The sequence below is a fragment of the Amphiura filiformis genome, chromosome 16 (genome assembly GCF_039555335.1).
Source record: "Amphiura filiformis chromosome 16, Afil_fr2py, whole genome shotgun sequence".
NCBI classification, from domain to species: domain Eukaryota; kingdom Metazoa; phylum Echinodermata; class Ophiuroidea; order Amphilepidida; family Amphiuridae; genus Amphiura; species Amphiura filiformis.
In genome coordinates this window covers 24,207,817-24,227,703 of record NC_092643.1, presented here as the reverse complement: position 1 = coordinate 24,227,703, position 19,887 = coordinate 24,207,817, and the positions used below count along the sequence as shown (strand labels likewise).

The following is a 19,887-nucleotide window of genomic DNA, read 5'->3' as shown; positions in this document are numbered from 1 at the left end:
GAAATGGTAAATGACCATGATGACCGTGGGTCTGTCAAACCATAGACTGTGTTACAGTCTATGGTCAAACATCAGATATTGTCAAAATACAAACAAGGTGTATTGTCGAAATTTCGGCATTTTGAAATTCGCCGTTTTTGACACTGATACAGAGAAATTCCAGAAATTTGACAATTCCTGATTTTCACTCAGTGCCGTATCTTTTAAAATAGATAGATTGCCATTCTCAGTTTGAATTAGAGAACAAGTAGTACTGACTTTTTGTATGATCTCTTGCTTTATATTATCGGTTCTTTCAGCCACAGATTGAGAATGAGGAGTCTCTAACGGCTGCAACTACTGATGAATGATGATGATGACGGTAGGATGACGACCGTGATGATGTTGATGATGATGACGATGACGATTATGATGATGGTAATGAAGATGAAGGTGATGAAGATGAAGATGGAGATGGAGATGATAATGGAGATGGAGATGAGGATGAGGATGAGGAAGAGGATGAGGATGAATGTGAATATGAATGTGAATGTAAATGTGAATGTGAAGATGAATGTGAATGTGAAGATGAAGGTGGAGATGGAGATGGAGATGGAGATGGAGATGGAGGTGGAGGTGAATGTGAATGTGAAGATGAAGGTGGAGATGGAGATGGAGGTAGACGTGAATGTGAATGTGAAGGTGGAGGTGGAGATGGAGATGGAGATGGAGGTGGAGGTGGAGGTGGAGATGGAGATGGAGATGGAGATGATGATGATGAAGATGAAGATGATGAAGATGGAGATGGAGATGGAGATGGAGATGGAGGTGAAGACGAAGACGAAGACGAAGATGAAGATGAAGATGAAGATGAAGATGAAGATGAAGATGAAGATGAAGATGAAGATGAAGATGAAGATGAAGATGAAGATGAAGATGGAAATGAAGTATGAAGATGAAGATGATGATGACGACGACGATGACAATGGAGATGATTGTGATGCCGTGGTAGCGGCGGTGATCAGTACAAGCACGCAGTGAATTGGTTAACACTACCCCTAAGATACAATGTACAGACTCGCCACTCCTTTTATTAAGTGGCGTTATATCATATTCTGTACTCCTTGCGGCATCTATTCTTTATAGCAAGATACATAGTTATACTTTTATTAGGTATTGGAGACTATAACACACGTGTGACCATTTATTAATTTTTCATTCTATTTTTCAAGCCCCCTTATTTAAAAATGCCCCAGGACTTTCATACTAAACGCGTCCAGACTAATTCATTCAGTCATAACAGATACATCAGATGATATTTTATTCAAGTGCTCTGAAGAGCTTTGAACTTCAACTTGTTTGGGGTTCTCATTACAGTAAGTCAACTGTTTTAGGGTATAAAAGATCGGGGGTATTCTACCTGTAAAGTGTGCTGAGGCTTGTGGATCAACGTCTAGGCGTTGTGCCTGTGCGTAGCGCGCTATAAAACACTGCGCTTTTTTTTTACTCAGCTTTCCTTTTTGTATGGGTTTGCCGAATTGGGGGTCTTGGGGTAAGAGATCATATGAGTTGCTCTTTAAAGATTTAATGCACGATTTCTGTGAAATTTTAAAATGCTGATATAATCAATAATAACTGTCAGGAAAGTCTCTGTCCATTTGAAGCCCAAATAACAAGGTGAAATAAATCCCAATGGCTATTTTTGGTCGTTTAACGTGGAGTTTTAAAGGATATGACATTATGTTAAAATTGCTCTATTGACCGGACAAACACAATTAATTTGTTGATTCCATTTAGGTGTAAGTTGGGACACATGTACACATTATGTCAAAAAATTAGGTTTGAAAAAAATTAACCAATTTCATATGTTATAAGATCGTATATTACAGCTTTAACTATAAAGGCATACACAAAAGTTTTCGAAATAACGTTTTAATGACATTTTAATCGTTGCTACAAAACATTCGAATATACCGTATTATTATTTAAGTGCTGATAAAATGTTGTTTAAATTTGAATTTACAGTGAAGTATATGACAGTGTATATCGTCTGGTCTATATAAATTGTGTTTACTAATTTAAGTTAAAAATCCATACCTGTCTTTTGCTATCTTCTGTAGACAGCAGTTCTATCTTTAGTGTTTTAGGACCAGAGCTTTCGATCCGAGCATGCAGGCAGGATCTTTTAAGTGTAATATGTTTTCAAAAAGCTATGTTAAAGTAAACGAAAGTGGACAGGCATTTATTCATGTTTAACGAACATGGTCATGATTTTCAGTAGCATCGTTTACTTGATTTAAGTCCATTATGCCTCTTTTCATGTTTAAATTATTGGGTAAAGCTTAATACATTGTAAACAGGCATATAGTAGTTTGATGTATTATGATAGTTCCATAGTTTATGCATTTTAATAACTAAAACTTTACAGATTCATCATCGAGCCCGTTCCTCCAAGCAATTGAGGCGGGCTTTAAAATTTACTAATCTCAGCATGAAAATAGCAAACGAAATGTAAAGATGTAATGAGGTAAGTTTTGTGTTTTTACGTGCATATTCACAAAGTTGTCTCATAAATCGGAACGACAAAGCACTATGATATGAGAGCACACGTTGTATTGATGCCAAGTCAGGTTATGGTTTTAGACAGATAAGTTAAAGTGTCTAAAAAACCAAAGCGAAAACATTGCGCGCGAAATCACGAACGGAGGAAAGAGGAAGAGAAAGAACCGGAAGAGTCGGGGAGATGAGACCCTCAAGTAATGCCATAAACGGGAAAACATGATCGTGTCCCGGCTTGATCGTTATCAATATTGGCTAAAAAATGATAATAAAAATAAAAGAGCACGTGTATTATTAGATGGCTGCGGGTATCACACGATCGTGATCGGGCCCTGAAGGAAGGGCCCGCCTAAGCGAATCACTGTCGCGTTATCATGAGGAGAAATCGCGGTACAAAAGCCATAGAATCATACGCTACAAGAATTGATGGTGTACAACGCGAGATAAAATATGTTCCTTTTTCAGGGCTGCTACAATTATTACATCGCGTTATGATATTGATTTTTATTTTTACAGTGTTATGAAATGTTGGTAATTTTATTAAATATCTATATACCCATAAGGCGTGATTAAATCATTCCATATCGAAGGATAAATGAAGTCATATTGTTATTATTCATTCAGGTTCATGAATATTGATATTAAGCATGTTGAGTTTCTCATTAAAGAAGCGTTGGTTTAAAATACCATTCGGACTTTATTTTGGACAGCCAAACATCTACGCTTCGTACAAAAACACCCCAAGTTCGAATCGTTAGTCAACAATATGAGTCTATAAAAAGGAACCTTGCTTCACTTTTTCCTAATGAATTACTTCATCTCATATTCCGAGGGTTTATCAATAGCTGCCCTATATAGACAATGTGACAATTTCTTCATTCTACATTGTACACATATGACAACTGGTAGCTATTGCAGATGGGATAAATCTGGAACTAACCCTCGTTTTATTCTGTTATCATTATTATTTTATATGCAAATGAGTTCGTTGTGAAAAAAACACACTTTATATCATGTACATGTATATAGAATAAAAATTAAGGTCTATTATCGGTGAATAAAATGTAATGATGAACTTACAGAGGAATAAAGCTAAAAGATTATAGCATCACTCAGGTCCGTACGCAGGATTTCATGTGTGTGTGTGGGGGGGCGGATTTTGAAAAGTGGACTTTTTTCCAGGGGGGTAGGCAATTTTGTGAAAAGTTGACTTTTTTCCCAAAATTTGGACTTTTTTGTGTCCAAAAAAGCGTAAAAAACCTGATTTGTTTGCTCGCTACGCTCGCAAATTCTAAAATTTTGGGACTTTTTGTATACTTTTCCAAATTGGGGGTGGGAGTGGGGTGGGGGTCGCATTCCCCGCACTCCACCTGCGTACGGGCCTGGCATCATTATTATACAGCGAACTGTTTTTGTTCTTGCATTATTCGTCGGGTAAAGCTGCATGAGGCAGCATGACAGAATGCCACATTAAGGGAAATGGAATATTGCAGTAAAAGCGCACCCAAATGTATGGTTTCGGTTATGTGATGAAATAATAGCGATGGCGCTATTGCAAGCGAAGAAAAGAGTGGCATTTTATTCAAAAGGGTATTAGACATTATTCCTTGTTTTATGGAAACTGGTGTGGAAGGTATAAAATAAGTTGTGCACAAAAATAAAATAAAATTACAGATTTATCAATGACAGCATCACAGAATTTACTATCTACACAAGACAGCATTATTATCCACTGAAGATAAAATTATTATCGTAAATTGTGGTAACTTTGGCATGCAGGGGTAACATTGGCAGTCACAGTTTACAAATTCAACTCGTAATAAATCTTATCTAAAGATGGATTTGTTTTCAATCGTATCGTATCTACTGATAATAGCATTACTATCCACTGAATATAGCGGAATTACTATCATACTGAAGTTATAATTACTAAAGATAGAACTACTATCTATTGAAGATAGCATTACCATCCACTGAAGATAGAATTACTATCTACAGAAGATAGCACACCCATCCACTGAAGATATAATTATTATCTACTGAAGATAGCACACCCATCCACTGAAGATATAATTACTATCTACTGAAGATAGCACACCCATCCACTGAAGATATAATTACTATCTACTGAAGATAGCACACCCATCCACTGAAGATATAATTATTATCTACTGAAGATAGCACACCCATCCACTGAAGATATAATTATTATCTACTGAAGATAGCACACCCATCCACTGAAGATATAATTACTATCTACTGAAGATAGCACACCCATCCACTGAAGATATAATTACTATCTACTGAAGATAGCACACCCATCCACTGAAGATATAATTACTATCTACCAGAGATGTATCGTTCGAGTCCGGACTCGGACTCGAGTCCGGACTCGAGTCCACTTTTTGTTGGACTCGGACTTGGCTCGGACTCGGACACGAAAAGACTCGGCTCGGCTCGGACTCGGACACAAAAGGACTCGGACTCGAAGCCGAGTCCGGTCCGAGTCCAGTCCAATTAAATCCATGTAAAATGTGAAATGATAAATGTCAAAATAGATCTCAAATTTGTTGACTTTACTTATTTGAACATTTTCCAAATTAATTGGAGGCTGTCAAATCTGTGATCTGTCATATATCCTACATATCCAGCAAAATCATAATTATTATTGTTATCATTAATTTAGAAAATGCATAATTTGAATATTTGGACTATAAAAAATATCTTCAAGGGCACAAAATTTGCCAGAAATAGGGAGGTTGCCAAATTTGGGTGTCAAAATCGATAAAAATGTTTACAATAATAGGGAGCCTCCCTCTAAAATGTATTTGAATACATTGCAATTCATTTACACATCTTTATGCTTCACACAGCCTAGTGACATTTCTCTAGTCCTGAGTTTACATGTAGTGTGCCACACACACACACAAATACCCCCACATGACTGCTGTCTGATACAGGTGATCTGATACATGTAGTTTTTACCTTCAGGAGTTACATGTAGCTGCTCATGGGTATGGGTCTTTGAAGTATTGTTTGTATCATGTGTACGGTTGGTTGGTTGGTTGACCTGGGTTGAGTCTTTGAAATGTCAACTGTGTGGGGTGGGGTTTGGTAGGGTGGGTGTGTATAGGGTGAGCGGTGTGTGGTGTGGTGTAGTGAGTGACCTTTGACCAATGACCTTCTCTTTCTGCAATTTTATCATCAAAATGCCTTAAAATTATGCGGAAACTTTGAAATTGTCTTTTTTTCAGCAAATTTGTATTGTAAATTTTCAAATTAGAAACAAAATATGAAATTTTGCTCCATTATTTGGAATAATGACCCATTTTTTCAAAATTTTATACAAAATGACCCCCTTCTTTCAAAATTGTATACCCAATTACCCTAGCTTTTTCATTTTGTTATACTCAATGACCCATTTTTATACAAATTCCTACTAAGCAATGCCAGTAGGCAGATACATGTCACATTCAAGTTGAATGACCCCCCCCCCGCCCCCACCTCCGGTCATGGACTCTGACCGAGTCCGGACTCAGGTTTTATTTTTGCTGGACTCGGACTTGGCTCGGACTTGGACTCGAGTCCGGACTCGGACACAAAAGGACTCGGACTTGGCTCGGACTCGGATACAAATGGACTCGGCTCGGCTCGGCTCGGACTCGGAAAAGCTGGACTCGGGTACAAGTCTGCTATCTACTGAAGATAGCATTACCATCCACTAATTCACTGAAGATATAATTACTATCACAATAGATATTGTTATAGACAACTGCTATCTACTGAAGATAACATTACTATATCTATACAGAGATAGCACTACTATCTACTGAATATAGAATTAGTATAACTGAAGATAGCATTACCATCCACTGAAGATAGCATTACTATGTACTGAAGATAGAAATATCATCCACTGAAGATAGCATTACTACCGGTATCTACTGAATATAGCATTACCATCCACTGAAGATAGAATTACTATCTACTGACGATAGCATTACCATCCACTGAAGATAAAATTACTATCTTCTGAAGATAGCATTACCATCTACTGAAGACAAAATTAATTACTATCTAGGCCTACTGAATATAGAATTACTATCTACCGAAGATAGTATTACCATCCACTGAAGATAGCATAACCATTTACTGATAATAGAAATGCTATCTACTGAAGATAGCATAACCATCTACTAAAGATAGAATTACTATGCACTGAAGATAGAATTACTATCTACAGAAGACAGCAAAACCATCCTCCGAAGATAGAATTGCTATCTACTGAAGATAGCATTACCATCCACTGAAGATAAAATTACTATCTACTGAAGATAGCACAACCATCCACCGAAGGTAGAATAATGCTATCTACTGAAGATAGCATTACCATCCACTGAAGATAAAATTACTATCTACTGAAGATAGCACAACCATCCACCGAAGGTAGAATTGCTATCTACTGAAGATAGCATTACTATCCACTGAAAATAGAATTATTATCTACTGAAGATAGCACACCCATCCCCTGAAGATGAAATTACTATCTACTGAAGATAGCATTAGCAACCACTAAAGATATAATTGCAATCTACCGAAGATAGCATTATCAACCACTAAAGATATAATTACTATCTACTGAAGATAGCATTACTATCTATAGAGGATAACCCAAATATCTATAAAATAAAATTGTTATCCATAGAAGATATAATTGCTATCTACAGAAGATAGCATTACTATCTACTGAAGGTAACATTACTGTATACAGAAGATATCCATTAAACATGTTGAAGATAGAATTACATAGCAATTTGTAAGCGCTCTTTTTTAAAAGTCATAGTTCATTGAATTTACAACCATATGACAAAACAGGCGAAAATAGAAAATTGTTGCACAAGATTGGCAATTTAAAGAGAATTGGCCATTGCTCGTTCTAGTGACGCTAGTATATATGGAAAATATAAGTGTGCTTTTTCATTGAATGACATACAATTTGAAAAACATTGTAAGGAACACTTGCGGTTTTGATTTTTAAAACCTACATTTAGGTTAAAAATGTGCTTGGATAGGTAGTTTTCAACAGATTTTCCACATTCGCCTTGCTATAACATTAAATTGCGTTATCTGTTGACCTAGTGACGAAAAGTGTTTTTAGGGGGAAGTGTTAGCTTTTGTTTGATATTTAAAAAATTCTGGTTGGATGAAGGGAACACTTGAGGTTTCGACAAAAACCAATCAAAGAGGCCCATTTTCAGCTAGAATATCCACAGGTTTTACATGGCTATGCACTCAACCGTGTAATGTAATCAAAGACTGTGGTGGAGATATTCACTGCTTGTTGTTCTCTGATTGGAAGCTTGTGGATGAATATGTGTGCTCAGGTGTATCGAGGTGGAAACTGCGCATGATGGTTTATAAGAGAATCGTTTTTGTATAGAAACCTTTCCATAATTATGCTATTCATATTGAAGATAGCATTACCATCCACTAAAGGTAGATTTATTATCCATTGAAGATTGCAGAAGAAAGCACATAGCCACTGAAGATAGAATTGCTATCTACAGAAGATAGCACAACCATCCACCGATGATAAAATTGCTATCTACTAAAGATAGCATTATCCATTGAAGATAGAATTACTATCTACAGAAGCTAACATTGTCATCCACTGAAGATAGAATTACTATCTACAGAAGATAACATTATCATCCACTGAAGATAGAATTACTATCTACAGAAGATAGCATTGTCATCCACTGAAGGTAGAATTACTATCTACAGAAGATAACATTGTCATCCACTGAAGATAGAATTACTATCTACAGAAGATAGCACAATCATCCACCGAAGATAAAATTGCTATCTACTAAAGATAGCATTACGATCTATTGAAGATAGAATTACTATCTACAGAAGATAGCATATCTATAGCTATAGACATTGCAAGAGAAGTAAAAACTTTTTCGTAATGGACATCATTATACATTTATACTAAAATAAGTCAACTTTTACTAAATTTCCCTCCCTCGCGTTTATCAAGTTATTTCGACTACAATTTCGTGTTCCCCTTTTTATACAATCTGCAAATATTTCGTACTTTCTAGTTTCCCTGAACAAAAATGTCAATTCCCCGGTTCAATTCCCCTTGGTGTACTATTGATTGGTCTCTAAAAATGATGAAATTTCATGCAGGTGTTTGGTAGTATTTATACACCCTTACCTCCATAGGATAAGCCTTGTAGTTGATCGTATGTTCTGATCCCCGGTCATCCTCTTTACCCCAATGAAACATGAACTCGGCAAGTTCAAATTCAGCACCATCTGCGAACGGCCCGCCAACAAGGTCTGAAGCAAGGATAACATTTGAAAGATCATAAGTAATAGCTTATAATAACAAAGAACATTAAGACAAAAAGAAAGACGGACAGAAATAAAGATATACAGGACGATGAAAACAAAAACGAAAGACTAGAGAGACTACTAGAAAGAAGACAAAGTACCAAAAAGGAGGACAGAAAGACAGACAAGACGACAGGTACTTAATGTTAGAAAGAAAGAAAGATCATGATGAGAACATAGAAAGAAAGAAATAAAGAAAGGAAGAAAGAGAAAGAAAGAAAGAACACAAAGAAAGAAAGGAAGAAAGAGGAGAAAGAAAGAGGAGGAAGAAAGAAAGAAAGAAAGAGGAGGAAGAAAGAAAGAAAGAAAGAGGAGGAAGAAAGAAAGAAAGAAAGAAAGAAAGAAAGAAAGAAAGAAAGAAAGAAAGAAAGAAAGAAAGAAAGAAAGAAAGAAAGAAAGAAAGAAAGAAAGAAAGAAAGAAAGAAAGAAAGGAAAGAAAGAAAGAAAGACTGAGAAAGAAAGAAAGAAAGAAAGAACACAAAGAAAGAAAGAACACAAAGAAAGAAAGAAAGAAAGAACACAAAGAAAGAAAGAAAGAAAGAACACAAAGAAAGAAAGAAAGAACACAAAGAAAGAAAGCAACAACACAATGAGAAATAAACAGATTAGAGGAAAAAAAGAGAGCGGAAAAGGCGAGCCTCAAACGGGAGAGGGATGGAATTTAGGGGAAAAAATAAAAAGGAAATTTAAGAAAAGAGGGGAAAAACTTACATGAGCGCGGAGCCGAATCCGATTTGTTATCACGTAGTGAAGACATTGTATCTGTAAAGAAGAATCAAATACTATATTAAGTAAAAAATTAATCTTCTTTAATATTGATGTTGAAATGAATAATATACTATATTCATAGCTGGCACTCCCTGATAGCATCGACGTTTAAAAGTCCGCCCTCTGCAAGTAGCGGCTTGTAATAACAAATTAATTGTAGAGGGCGTATTTATAACAGTTTTGTATTCACATTGTGGGCGCACACCACTAAATAAACGTCACATTGAAATACACGTAAAAATACAAGAAAGAGAGTTTGTTTTTCCACCCCGTGTAACAATATTGTTAATATTTTGATTTGACAAATGCCTTAAATAACGATTGAATTTTTGTTTAATTTTGATATTGTTCAGAGAGCCTATCACACATGCACATTCGATTCAGAACATTTTCTGAACAGCTATTGTAATGTTGAGCTCCTATTCTATCGGTTTTTATCAACAACTAAGAGTCACATAAGTCAGTTCCCTCGGGACGCCAATAAATGTCGCATAGGCGCTATTTTTATCGGGACTATGAAGGGTTACACCAAATGCGGAAGGATTTAGTGTAGTGCACCCTTGTGCTCCATTTGCTCCCAAGTTCATCATCTGCTCAAAGATGAGCAGCGAGCATAATCTTGGTAAAAAATCCAGTTACTCCAGTGTTCCAATATCTGTGGTCCCTCCCACACGGAATAAAGCAATTGCTATCGAGGTAACTGGAAAGCTGTCCAAGATTCTTCTTTCTGCCTAAGAAATAGTAGTCATTTCCCAATCTTATGAAACCTTGTAAACATTTAGAGAAACCTGCCCCTACCCAGGCCCGTACGCAGGATTTTTTGAGGGGGGGGGGGGTTGCTGATTTTGAAAAAGTGGACCTTTTTCCAAGGGGGAGGCGATTTTGTAAAAAATGGACTTTTCCTCAAAAATTTGGACCTTTTTGGCCAAAAAGTGTAAAACCCCGATTTTTTTGCTCGCCACGCTCGCAAATTGTCATATTTTGGGACTTTTTGTATACTTTTAGTGCGACCGCACCCCGCCCCCCCCCCCCCCTGCGTACGGGCCTTCCCCTACCTATGCATATCTTACCAGCTTTATAGCGTAGACTAATCTGTACCGTATTACCAGTGTTAATCATCTCACATTCTCTGCAAGGAACATATTTAACAGCGAGTGTTCGAGCATTCAGAGTTTCATCATAAACTGCCTCACGTGAGTTCAAGTTGATTGGTGATTGGTTGTCTCCGTTAGCCTCTGGAAAATGCAATCCCCATTCTGCTGTCCCTGTCAAAATATAATGAGAAAACAGTTATTCTTAAAAAAACAAAATGATGGAGCTCACTTGTTAAGATTAAAATTGAATAAGGATATCTGTCTGTCGTTCTGTCTGTGTGTGTGGGTGTCTGTGTGTCTGTCTGTCAATGCGTCTTTGTCTGTCAGCACACGACGTGTCGGAAGGTTAGGTTGGTATTCTGGTATGTAGGCTATGGGCTCTCCCCTAAAATTGCATTCATGGCTTTACTAACAAACAAACACACACACACACACACACACACCCCGCCAACACAAACACCAACAAAGAAACAAACAAAACACTCAAATATAAAAGAAAACATTTCAAAAACAAAAGACAACACAAAACAAAGACCACACCCACAACCTGCACTCACACCCAGAAACAACTCTTCACATAATAAAGAAACAAATCAACTTACAGCAAACGGGCAATAAGGGGAATAATACCCTGATTTTCATCAGTACCCCTCTTCTTTTTTTTCTTGCAAATTTATGAACTATACATAAATATGTTCATCATCTCATGTCCTAAACTTATAAAATATCTCTACCTACAAAGTGATTTTAAACCATTTTAGAAAATCATTTTAGCCCTATATATTTTTTTGTTTACTGTAACCTAGTAACTGAGATGTGTGTTTCATAACAAACCATAATTTATTCTATTGAACATGTCCAAGTAGAATACATGAATAGAATACATTAAATCCTTTGTTATACTATCTATAGAAATGTACTCACTGATTATAACACTGAATAAATTAAATAGGCCTAATCTCTTCCACATAGACAATTTAATACTACGCCATGTATGTATCTTCCATAATGTGTTGTTAGTATAAGGTCATCAAAGGTCAGGATATAGGTCAATTGGTTCAGGTCAAATTCAGGCATCAATTCTGAATACATGTGATACCGTAAACGTTCGCCTAATGGCGCTCTGGATTTTATAGAAATGAGAGATCGCCATCCTTGCAAAATCCCAACAGCATTAAGGATACCTGTGGTTAGAGTCTGCACGATAATGATTTAGAAACTTTCGTGACGTGATCAAACAGTTAGGTTACTTGGAGCGTGATTATAGTGACTGTATGCGGAAAGATTATACTGCAATAACAATAGAGGTTATCCACTTTGCTCATGTGTGACTTCTAACAAAAGGTGCTGGTTCCTGTAGTATACCTCATTCAAACCAATTCAATGCACGACCTCGGAGTTACCTGTATGACTTTGGCGGGCTATTTTGAAACAGTGATGATTGCACATGCAGGTACTTCTTTTGAAAGTCCTAAACAAGGTATAGCAGTCGCTGATAGGATATATGCAGATTATAGAACACGGATAACCTCTATTGATTTTGCAGTGCTTATACGCTGAATAATGTATAATCTGGCTCGCTATAAAAACGCTCTAGGTTAAGGGCTGGGGTATGAACGTTTGGACAGTATTTATTTTGGGACATTAGAGCACATCAGACATATCGAATTGCATTCTGAATACGAAGAATGTCATTCTGATATCAAATAATTTTGATTTTTGAAATTCGCAATTTAATACACATTTTATGGCAAATCATTAAAATTGATATTTTTGATATTTAACAGTACTTGAAGTAAACTTTATAAATCTGATGATTTATACTTAAAGTGTATGTAGGTGGGATGAAATGCCGACGATCAATTGAAAATTTTGACCTTTCGTATTGAAGATATGGATTTTTTTCCCCAAAACACCAAAAAAATTAGGTCATTTTGGGAAAAAATCCATATCTTCAATATGAAAGGTCAAAATTTTCAATTGACCGTCGGCTTTTTCCTCCCTGCTACATACACTTTAAGAATATATCATTAGATTTATATAATTTACTTCGAGGACTGTTATATATCAAAAATTTGAAAAATATCACATTTTTATAATTTGTCATAAAATTTGTATTATATTGTGATTTTAAAAAATGAAAATTATTTGATATCAGAAAGACATGCTTCGTATTCAGAATGCAATTGATAGGTCTGAGATGCGCTCATGTCCCACAAAAAATACTGTCGAAACGCAATAAACGCTCATTTTGGATCCCTTAATAATTACTAGAGTAGTATATGTTTTTTTGTTGCTTTTTTTGTTTTTTTGTGGGGGGGGGGTGTGGGTCAGGTATTCTTTCTCAAAAATTCATTGTCCTTAATTTGCAGATCGATTCATACCTAACTCATTTTAGTACATCGGCCATTGTATTTTTTTTTTTCATAGTGTGTGAATATTCTTCTGTTCAAAATTACACTGTTTTTTTTGTCTGCCCCGTTAGCTCAGTCGGCAGAGCATGCGCCTTGAATGATACATCAGGGTACTGGTTCAAATCTTGATTACTGACCCTATTTTATGTGAAGAAGTGTGAATAAATATTTATATCCCCATTTTTGGAATAAATATTATGATTCGTATTTTTTTTTTTTTTTTAGATAAATAGTCACTACGAAACATGATTCCAAACGGCAATTTGGAACCAAATTTGCTACACCTGGTACTTATCAATGCGCGGTCCATATAATGGTAATCGCCTTGCACGTAAAAGTTAAATGACCACGATAAATCTTTTGCAAATTATAATCCTCAATGTTTCATATTGTGTAACTATACAAAGTGTATTATTTACTTTCTTGATTTATTCATTATAATCAAATTAAAATGTTTGAACCCTAGTAGACAACAGAGCATATCCATCAGACCACGAAGTGGTTGCGTTAACTCCGTGGAGCTGCATGGTATCGGAGTCAAGCAATTTTTGTATGGCGATCATTATGATCCAGGTTCAGAACTTAATGCGTGATATAGAATGATAATCGCTTTATACGTAACCGAAGACTGAACTATAATGAAACCACAGAGAACCTATTCTTGAGAGGGCACTCTATTCACGTGGTTTCTGTTCCAACGCTAAAAGATCACGAATTTTGGTGGTTTGCAAATGAAAAGTGTCCGCACTATCGATTGATTACGTAACTGTTATGAATAATTTATTAGGTTTTTCAATGCAATCGCCTCGACCCATTAATACATATTATCTGTATTATCAAAGTACTTGGAATAGCAATCCGGTGAGTTCACTGAACTACGCCCTAATACTGATGGAGTTTTAATGGCGTTAATCCTCTCCATATACACAGATGAACAAATACAATAGATGAAGGTCAACACGTATGACCTCCTATGTGACATGTTATATGTGATGTACAAAAACCTGAATATCATAAAGATCAGTATTCGTTTGTGCATATGAACTGCACGTTTACGTTGCTAAATATTACTCATTATATATTATGACAAATATTGGTATTATGCCAATACGGTATATACATTGTATATAAAACGACTAATAGATCCTGCTATCATGGCGTCAGGTCAATGTTCATCATATCCCGTATGTTTCTTAAAATTCATTCATATTTGAGACAAATTGCTGTGCCCATTTTATAGGTGCACAAGTAGATCCGTGTTGTTTTTAATTTTAATTTCTTTTTAATGAAAGAATTAAGGTTTTCCACTGCACGGGAGCCACAAGGGTTTTAATTTTAATGCTATATTTTCAAAACGAATACGTGTTCCCGGTTGGCTCTATAGCGATTTTACAGAAAAGGTATTTCTAGTACAATGCAGCGTCGGACTCTAGCTGAGAGCGTAGCCTAAGTCATTATAGACTCCAATAATGGCTCTCCATACACAAATGAACAAACACAAAGGAGGGTAGTCTCCTCCGTGGCCAGCTTGATTTCGATGGAGCGAAACCATATTGGCTGCGGAGGAGACGGGTAATTTTGACATGCAAATGAGCTGAGTGTCGTAGCCCTGAATGAAACATCCTCCGTGGAGCAGTTTCAGACAAAAGCTTGGGATTAGTAGGGCAGAGGTTATCTTTTGAATCTTTTCATAACCACTGAAGCATAGTCAAAGACACTCGAGCGAATTCAAAGACTTGTCGCTCGCGACAAAAGAATCTGGGTGCAAACATGTATAGAGAAGTCGGTACGAATTTGATATGTGAGGGTTTTATGGGTTTTATATACTATTTAATAAAAACCGTCGAACTTAACAATAATAATAATAATAATTAATATTGCTTTCATATAATTTCAGGGGAAACCCCATTATACCATAGTAGTTACTCTCCATATTAATTGTTAAATACAAGAGAAACAAATCAAAATAAAATGAAAAGAGACAAAACCAACAGAGAAACAAAGAATCGTGAAAAAAAAAAGACTCAAACAAATTAAATAAATAAACAAAAAACGATATAGACAAAATCAACAGAATAGAGAAAAAGTACCTAAACAAATGAAAATTAACAGATTTTAAACAAAAAGAGATACATTTCCCCAAATCAGAAAAAGAAAAACATTGACAGACATTATCAAGTAAATCTGTCATAAATTTCTGCATGGGAGACGATCTAAAGTTCCCTCTATCCTCGTCTGATGCTCTGCTAACTGGGCCACTACGTAATGAATATCGTTGTTTGACCTTGGTCATAATTGAATGTGTCGGTAGGTTACACACTTTGACTACACGCGCCCTTAATTTTCAGTGATGATACTGGGCTTTTACAGGGAGGGCGCTCTCTCATTTCTATAAAATCCAGAGCGCCATTAGGCGAACGTTTACGGTAGTCTGTGATATCATACATGTCATAATGAGGCATCAATTTTGATATTTTGTCTGTTACTGGATATATAATGGAAATGTGTGAGGTGGATATACTAAAATACCTTGGGATGTAAATGGTGAGTACAATTTAGATTGCCTAGTTGAGATGGATTGGGCAAATAAATATAAAATAGTTACCAAAATCACAAAAATGAAGCTTACGGAAAACTACCTAATATGGTGGTATAGGTGACAAAAAATACAATCTTTTTTCAACATTGCTGTAGTGTGGTTGTGATAACCTGTTACCTATGGCTTAATTAAGTTTCAGTGAAATAGTGTCGCAAGTTCAAAATACAAAATATAGCTCAACATTGAAAATAGAAGCATTTTAACCGGTTCGTTTTTTGATAGTTGTGGAGCACCAAGTTCATGAAGTCATAAAAGAAATCAGGGACCACTTATTCCCATTTTACATATCAACATTATTTCCAAACATATCCAAAATTTTAACAAATCCGTTGATAGTAAGCTTTCCAAAATGAAGTGAATTTAAAACATCAGTGATGTACCCCTTTTTGGCTTATACCATTAGAAGCATGTACGCGTCATTGATACTGATGCCACCAATTGAACGAGAAGATTTGCCCCTTCATTTTGCATACCACTTTGTCCAATTTCTTTTTCTCATTTCTTCACAAAATGCAAAAAAATGAAAAAAAAAATGCAATGGGTGTAGTACCCCCTTAAAACGCATCCATTATCAGTGATTATAATATTACTTTTCGTGTTTTCACGTTTTTCCTATTTCGATAAAATACATCTTGTGCTTTTCAGTGACATTTAAAATTCCGTTTAAAAATAAAAATTAATGGTCACCTTTTGTGTATAATAGAGTGGTTCTATAATAAAGTACAATACAGCGTGTCTGCCATTTACGTTGTATAGTGTGTAGTGTTGTTTTCAATGACAATGAATTTACTGATAATCATAATTATTGGAAGAATCTTTGGCTTGTGTAGGCCTATATATCACAGAGAAGTGGTATATATATTATAGATACTATTGTTGATACCGCCTACCGGCATACCGCATTTTCAAATAGTAGTATATTTTGAAGTATCTGAGGTATTTATTTCTTTTCCATTTTGAACAATGAATTAAAAAGGACAGCATGTACATAATTAATGCGAGAGTTCAGAGTATTTCGTGTTTTTATGCTTTTTATTTTCAAAAAAATAAAGCCCAAATCCCAAAAAAATAAAACATACATGTTCCTAGAATGCAGTGTCTAGATTAGTAGAAAAAAAACCCATCAAAAAGCCAAATTTTGGATGTCCTTTTACTCAAAAAATTTGAGGTCAAAATAAAGAGTTTTTTTTCTTTTTTGTGATTTTCGCCAAAATTGATATTTTTACACCAAATCTGTGTTTGTATTTAGATTCCTTGACTAATACCCTTTCCAAAATTGTATATATATCTTCAATGGCAGCCATAGCTGGGTCCCCGTCGGATATTTTCCACCTAAAATATGAAATGATGTGTCATTGGCGGGGATTTTAAACTGTAATTCATCACCCGTGTTACACGTAGACAATAGAATGATGTAAGTTTACAACACAATACGACATAACATCGATTTTTAAGCGGCTTTAATCCACCCAAAATGACTGGGTCCCCGGCGCACCAAGCCGGTGTTGTGACCCAATTGGGCAGTCACAACACCGGCTTGGTGCGCCGGGGACCCAGTCATAGCCGATTAAATTCAGACCATCACTTGGCTCGTGAGATTCGTCTATATCTGAGAGTGCATAGTCAGAGACTCCATCACAACGTTATGCATGTGGCGATGAAGGCTGACGACAATTGAGCACAAATAACCATGACGTCATTGCCCTAGACAATTTCGCGCGGGAATTTTGAATTTCGCGTGTTGAGAGCCGGCTGTTTTTATTCATTTTTATGGTAAATATGAGTTTGTTTTGAATAAAACCACGTGATACGTGCTTGATAATTGTTTTTCTAACATATAAGGTATAATGTTGTGATTGCCGGCGTGTTCCTTTAACCATGAGCAGAAAAAAAAAAAAAATTGCGATATATTTGTCAAGTAAAAAGAAACTCTTAAGAACGATTAAAAGGTCTCAAAATGGTCATAAACATGGTACTAGTTGGTGGTACCTATTGCCCCACTATCGGGGCAATAAGGACCACTTGACATCACTGTAAATAAATGCATGGTGTTTGAAAAATGAATGCATTTTTTGGCAGATTTTATTTCCTGCGGCACATATAACAGGTCTATCAAGTGAAACCATTAAAAACAGAAGCAATTATTAAATAATACTAATATTAATCCCAAATGCCCCACTTTGTCCTAAATAACAAACTTTTTTTTATAAAGTGGGGGTGAGGCTGTGGATCACGAAATGCTTGTTATGTTTTGATTTTCAGCGTTTTTGTATGGGCACTATACACATTTTACTACCTTGCATTTCAGCTATGTTCCGTTTTTAGTTTGAAAATAACCGCCGCTGTGTAAAATTTCACAAGACGCTTTTAATACACACACATTTTTAACTTGCCATAAAATTTGTATATCGCGAATTACAAAAAATCAAAATAATTTGATATAAAGAGGGACATTCCTCCATTCAGAATGCATTTTGATGAGTCTCGTGTGCTTTCATGTCCCATAAAACATACGGTGCAAATGTTGCTATCTGAGCCCTTGAAGCACCTTGTAATTTCCATCTCTTTATTCTAATCCTGGCGTTTCAATTTATTGCCACATTCAAATACAAGTATAGTAGTCAGCCTATTGTCATGATTGTGATATTCGTCTGTAGATAGCAATGTCACTGCACATGCACAGTTTGTTTAACTAATTATTTAAATGAAAACTGCATAAGCCTACACAATTTTGAAAAACATGATCTTTAAATTCCGATCGAAACATCAACATCTGATCTTGAGCATGTTGAATCACAAGAAATCATGCATATCAAATCAGAGTATACAATATAATGTAGGGATCTAATTTAACTCACTATTTACCAATTTGTTTTTACTATATTAATGTGTCAAGAACGTAGGGGATGAAATCAAAACTCGACCGCCGGTTGGAGTCGGTTTCAATTGTTCTAAACAATGAACGCGGTTCAACCGCCGCTATCCGGTCAACCGGCGGTCGAGTTCTGATTTCATCCCCTACAGAATACGTTTTTGACACATTAATATAGTAAAAAATTGGTAAATAGTTCAGAGTTAAATTCTGCCGCTACTCAAAAACAAACAACGAAATATATCATTAAAGAGTTATAGAATTCCAAACAAAAAGTATAACACAAAACCTACCTGAATTAGCGTGATGGTGAAAGAAGTTCAGTCTGCCACGTCTATCGCGATTTAGATTTAAAGGTAAAAAATGAACTATTTTGGCAACTTTGGCATAATTATTGGCGGCCATTATAAAACTATGAGCTATACTTTTGTGGAAACATGCGCTATACACCTTCCCATGCTCACGTATGGTATCAAATGGCATTATACGATTGAAACGTGATGTTTATAAATAAATTGACGACATAATTGATGACAAATAGAGATATGTTCATTATTGTTTTGAGCAATGTCGTGCGTGAGTCGTGAAACATAAGATAATAGAGTTGAGACAAATGCGTGATATGTTCATCAATGCTCCAGGCGATCGTGGATTTTAGATACATGCTTTAAAAAAATTCTTTTTTTGCTAAATGCCTTTGCGAGTTTACTATGTGTTAATTGATTTAAATAAAATCTAAATTTTCTATAGGCCTATAGCTGTAAATTATTAATGTTATTATATCATCAAGAATCGCAATAAGACGTGACCATCATAATTAATTTTGCGCAAATGCGGGAAAACACGAAAAGGGGAACAGCAACATAAAGCGAATTCTAATAATGTATGAGCCGATTTAGGGGCTGTGCAATAATTATGAGCCCTGGGTGAGGGTAAAATGTGGGGGGGGGGGAGGTACAACGTACAGTAAAATGATTGATAACTTGTACAAAAACTATTTAAAATTACATCAAAATTACTTCAAATTTACTTTAAATATTATTACTTAAATGAGCACAAACACGCCTAAAAATGGTTCTCGACGTAAACTTTGGAATTGTGAATAATATTTTGTTGGTGCTTTTATACTATGATTTACTATCAGACCTTTTTTAATAATAATTATATATATCAGTATGCTGAGGGTTATATGGAACCATA

At 35.7% G+C, this 19,887-nt stretch overlaps 1 protein-coding gene across 3 annotated transcripts in view; it reads right to left on the bottom strand.

Moving 5' to 3' along the window:
• The window catches only part of LOC140135763 (carbonic anhydrase-related protein-like), a 62,451-nt gene that overhangs the window by 36,338 nt on the left and 6,226 nt on the right, over window positions 1-19,887 (bottom strand). For 2 of the 3 annotated variants that reach the window (XM_072157378.1, XM_072157380.1), the window contains exons 2-4: window positions 10,779-10,973; window positions 9,652-9,702; window positions 8,762-8,886 (exon numbers count right to left, since the gene is read on the bottom strand). In XM_072157378.1, coding sequence (XP_072013479.1) covers window positions 8,762-8,886; window positions 9,652-9,702; window positions 10,779-10,973 — 371 coding nt within the window. Of the gene's footprint in view, window positions 1-8,761; window positions 8,887-9,651; window positions 9,703-10,778; window positions 10,974-18,980; window positions 19,114-19,887 lie in introns of those variants that run through there. The other variant, XM_072157379.1, reaches the window with a different exon arrangement.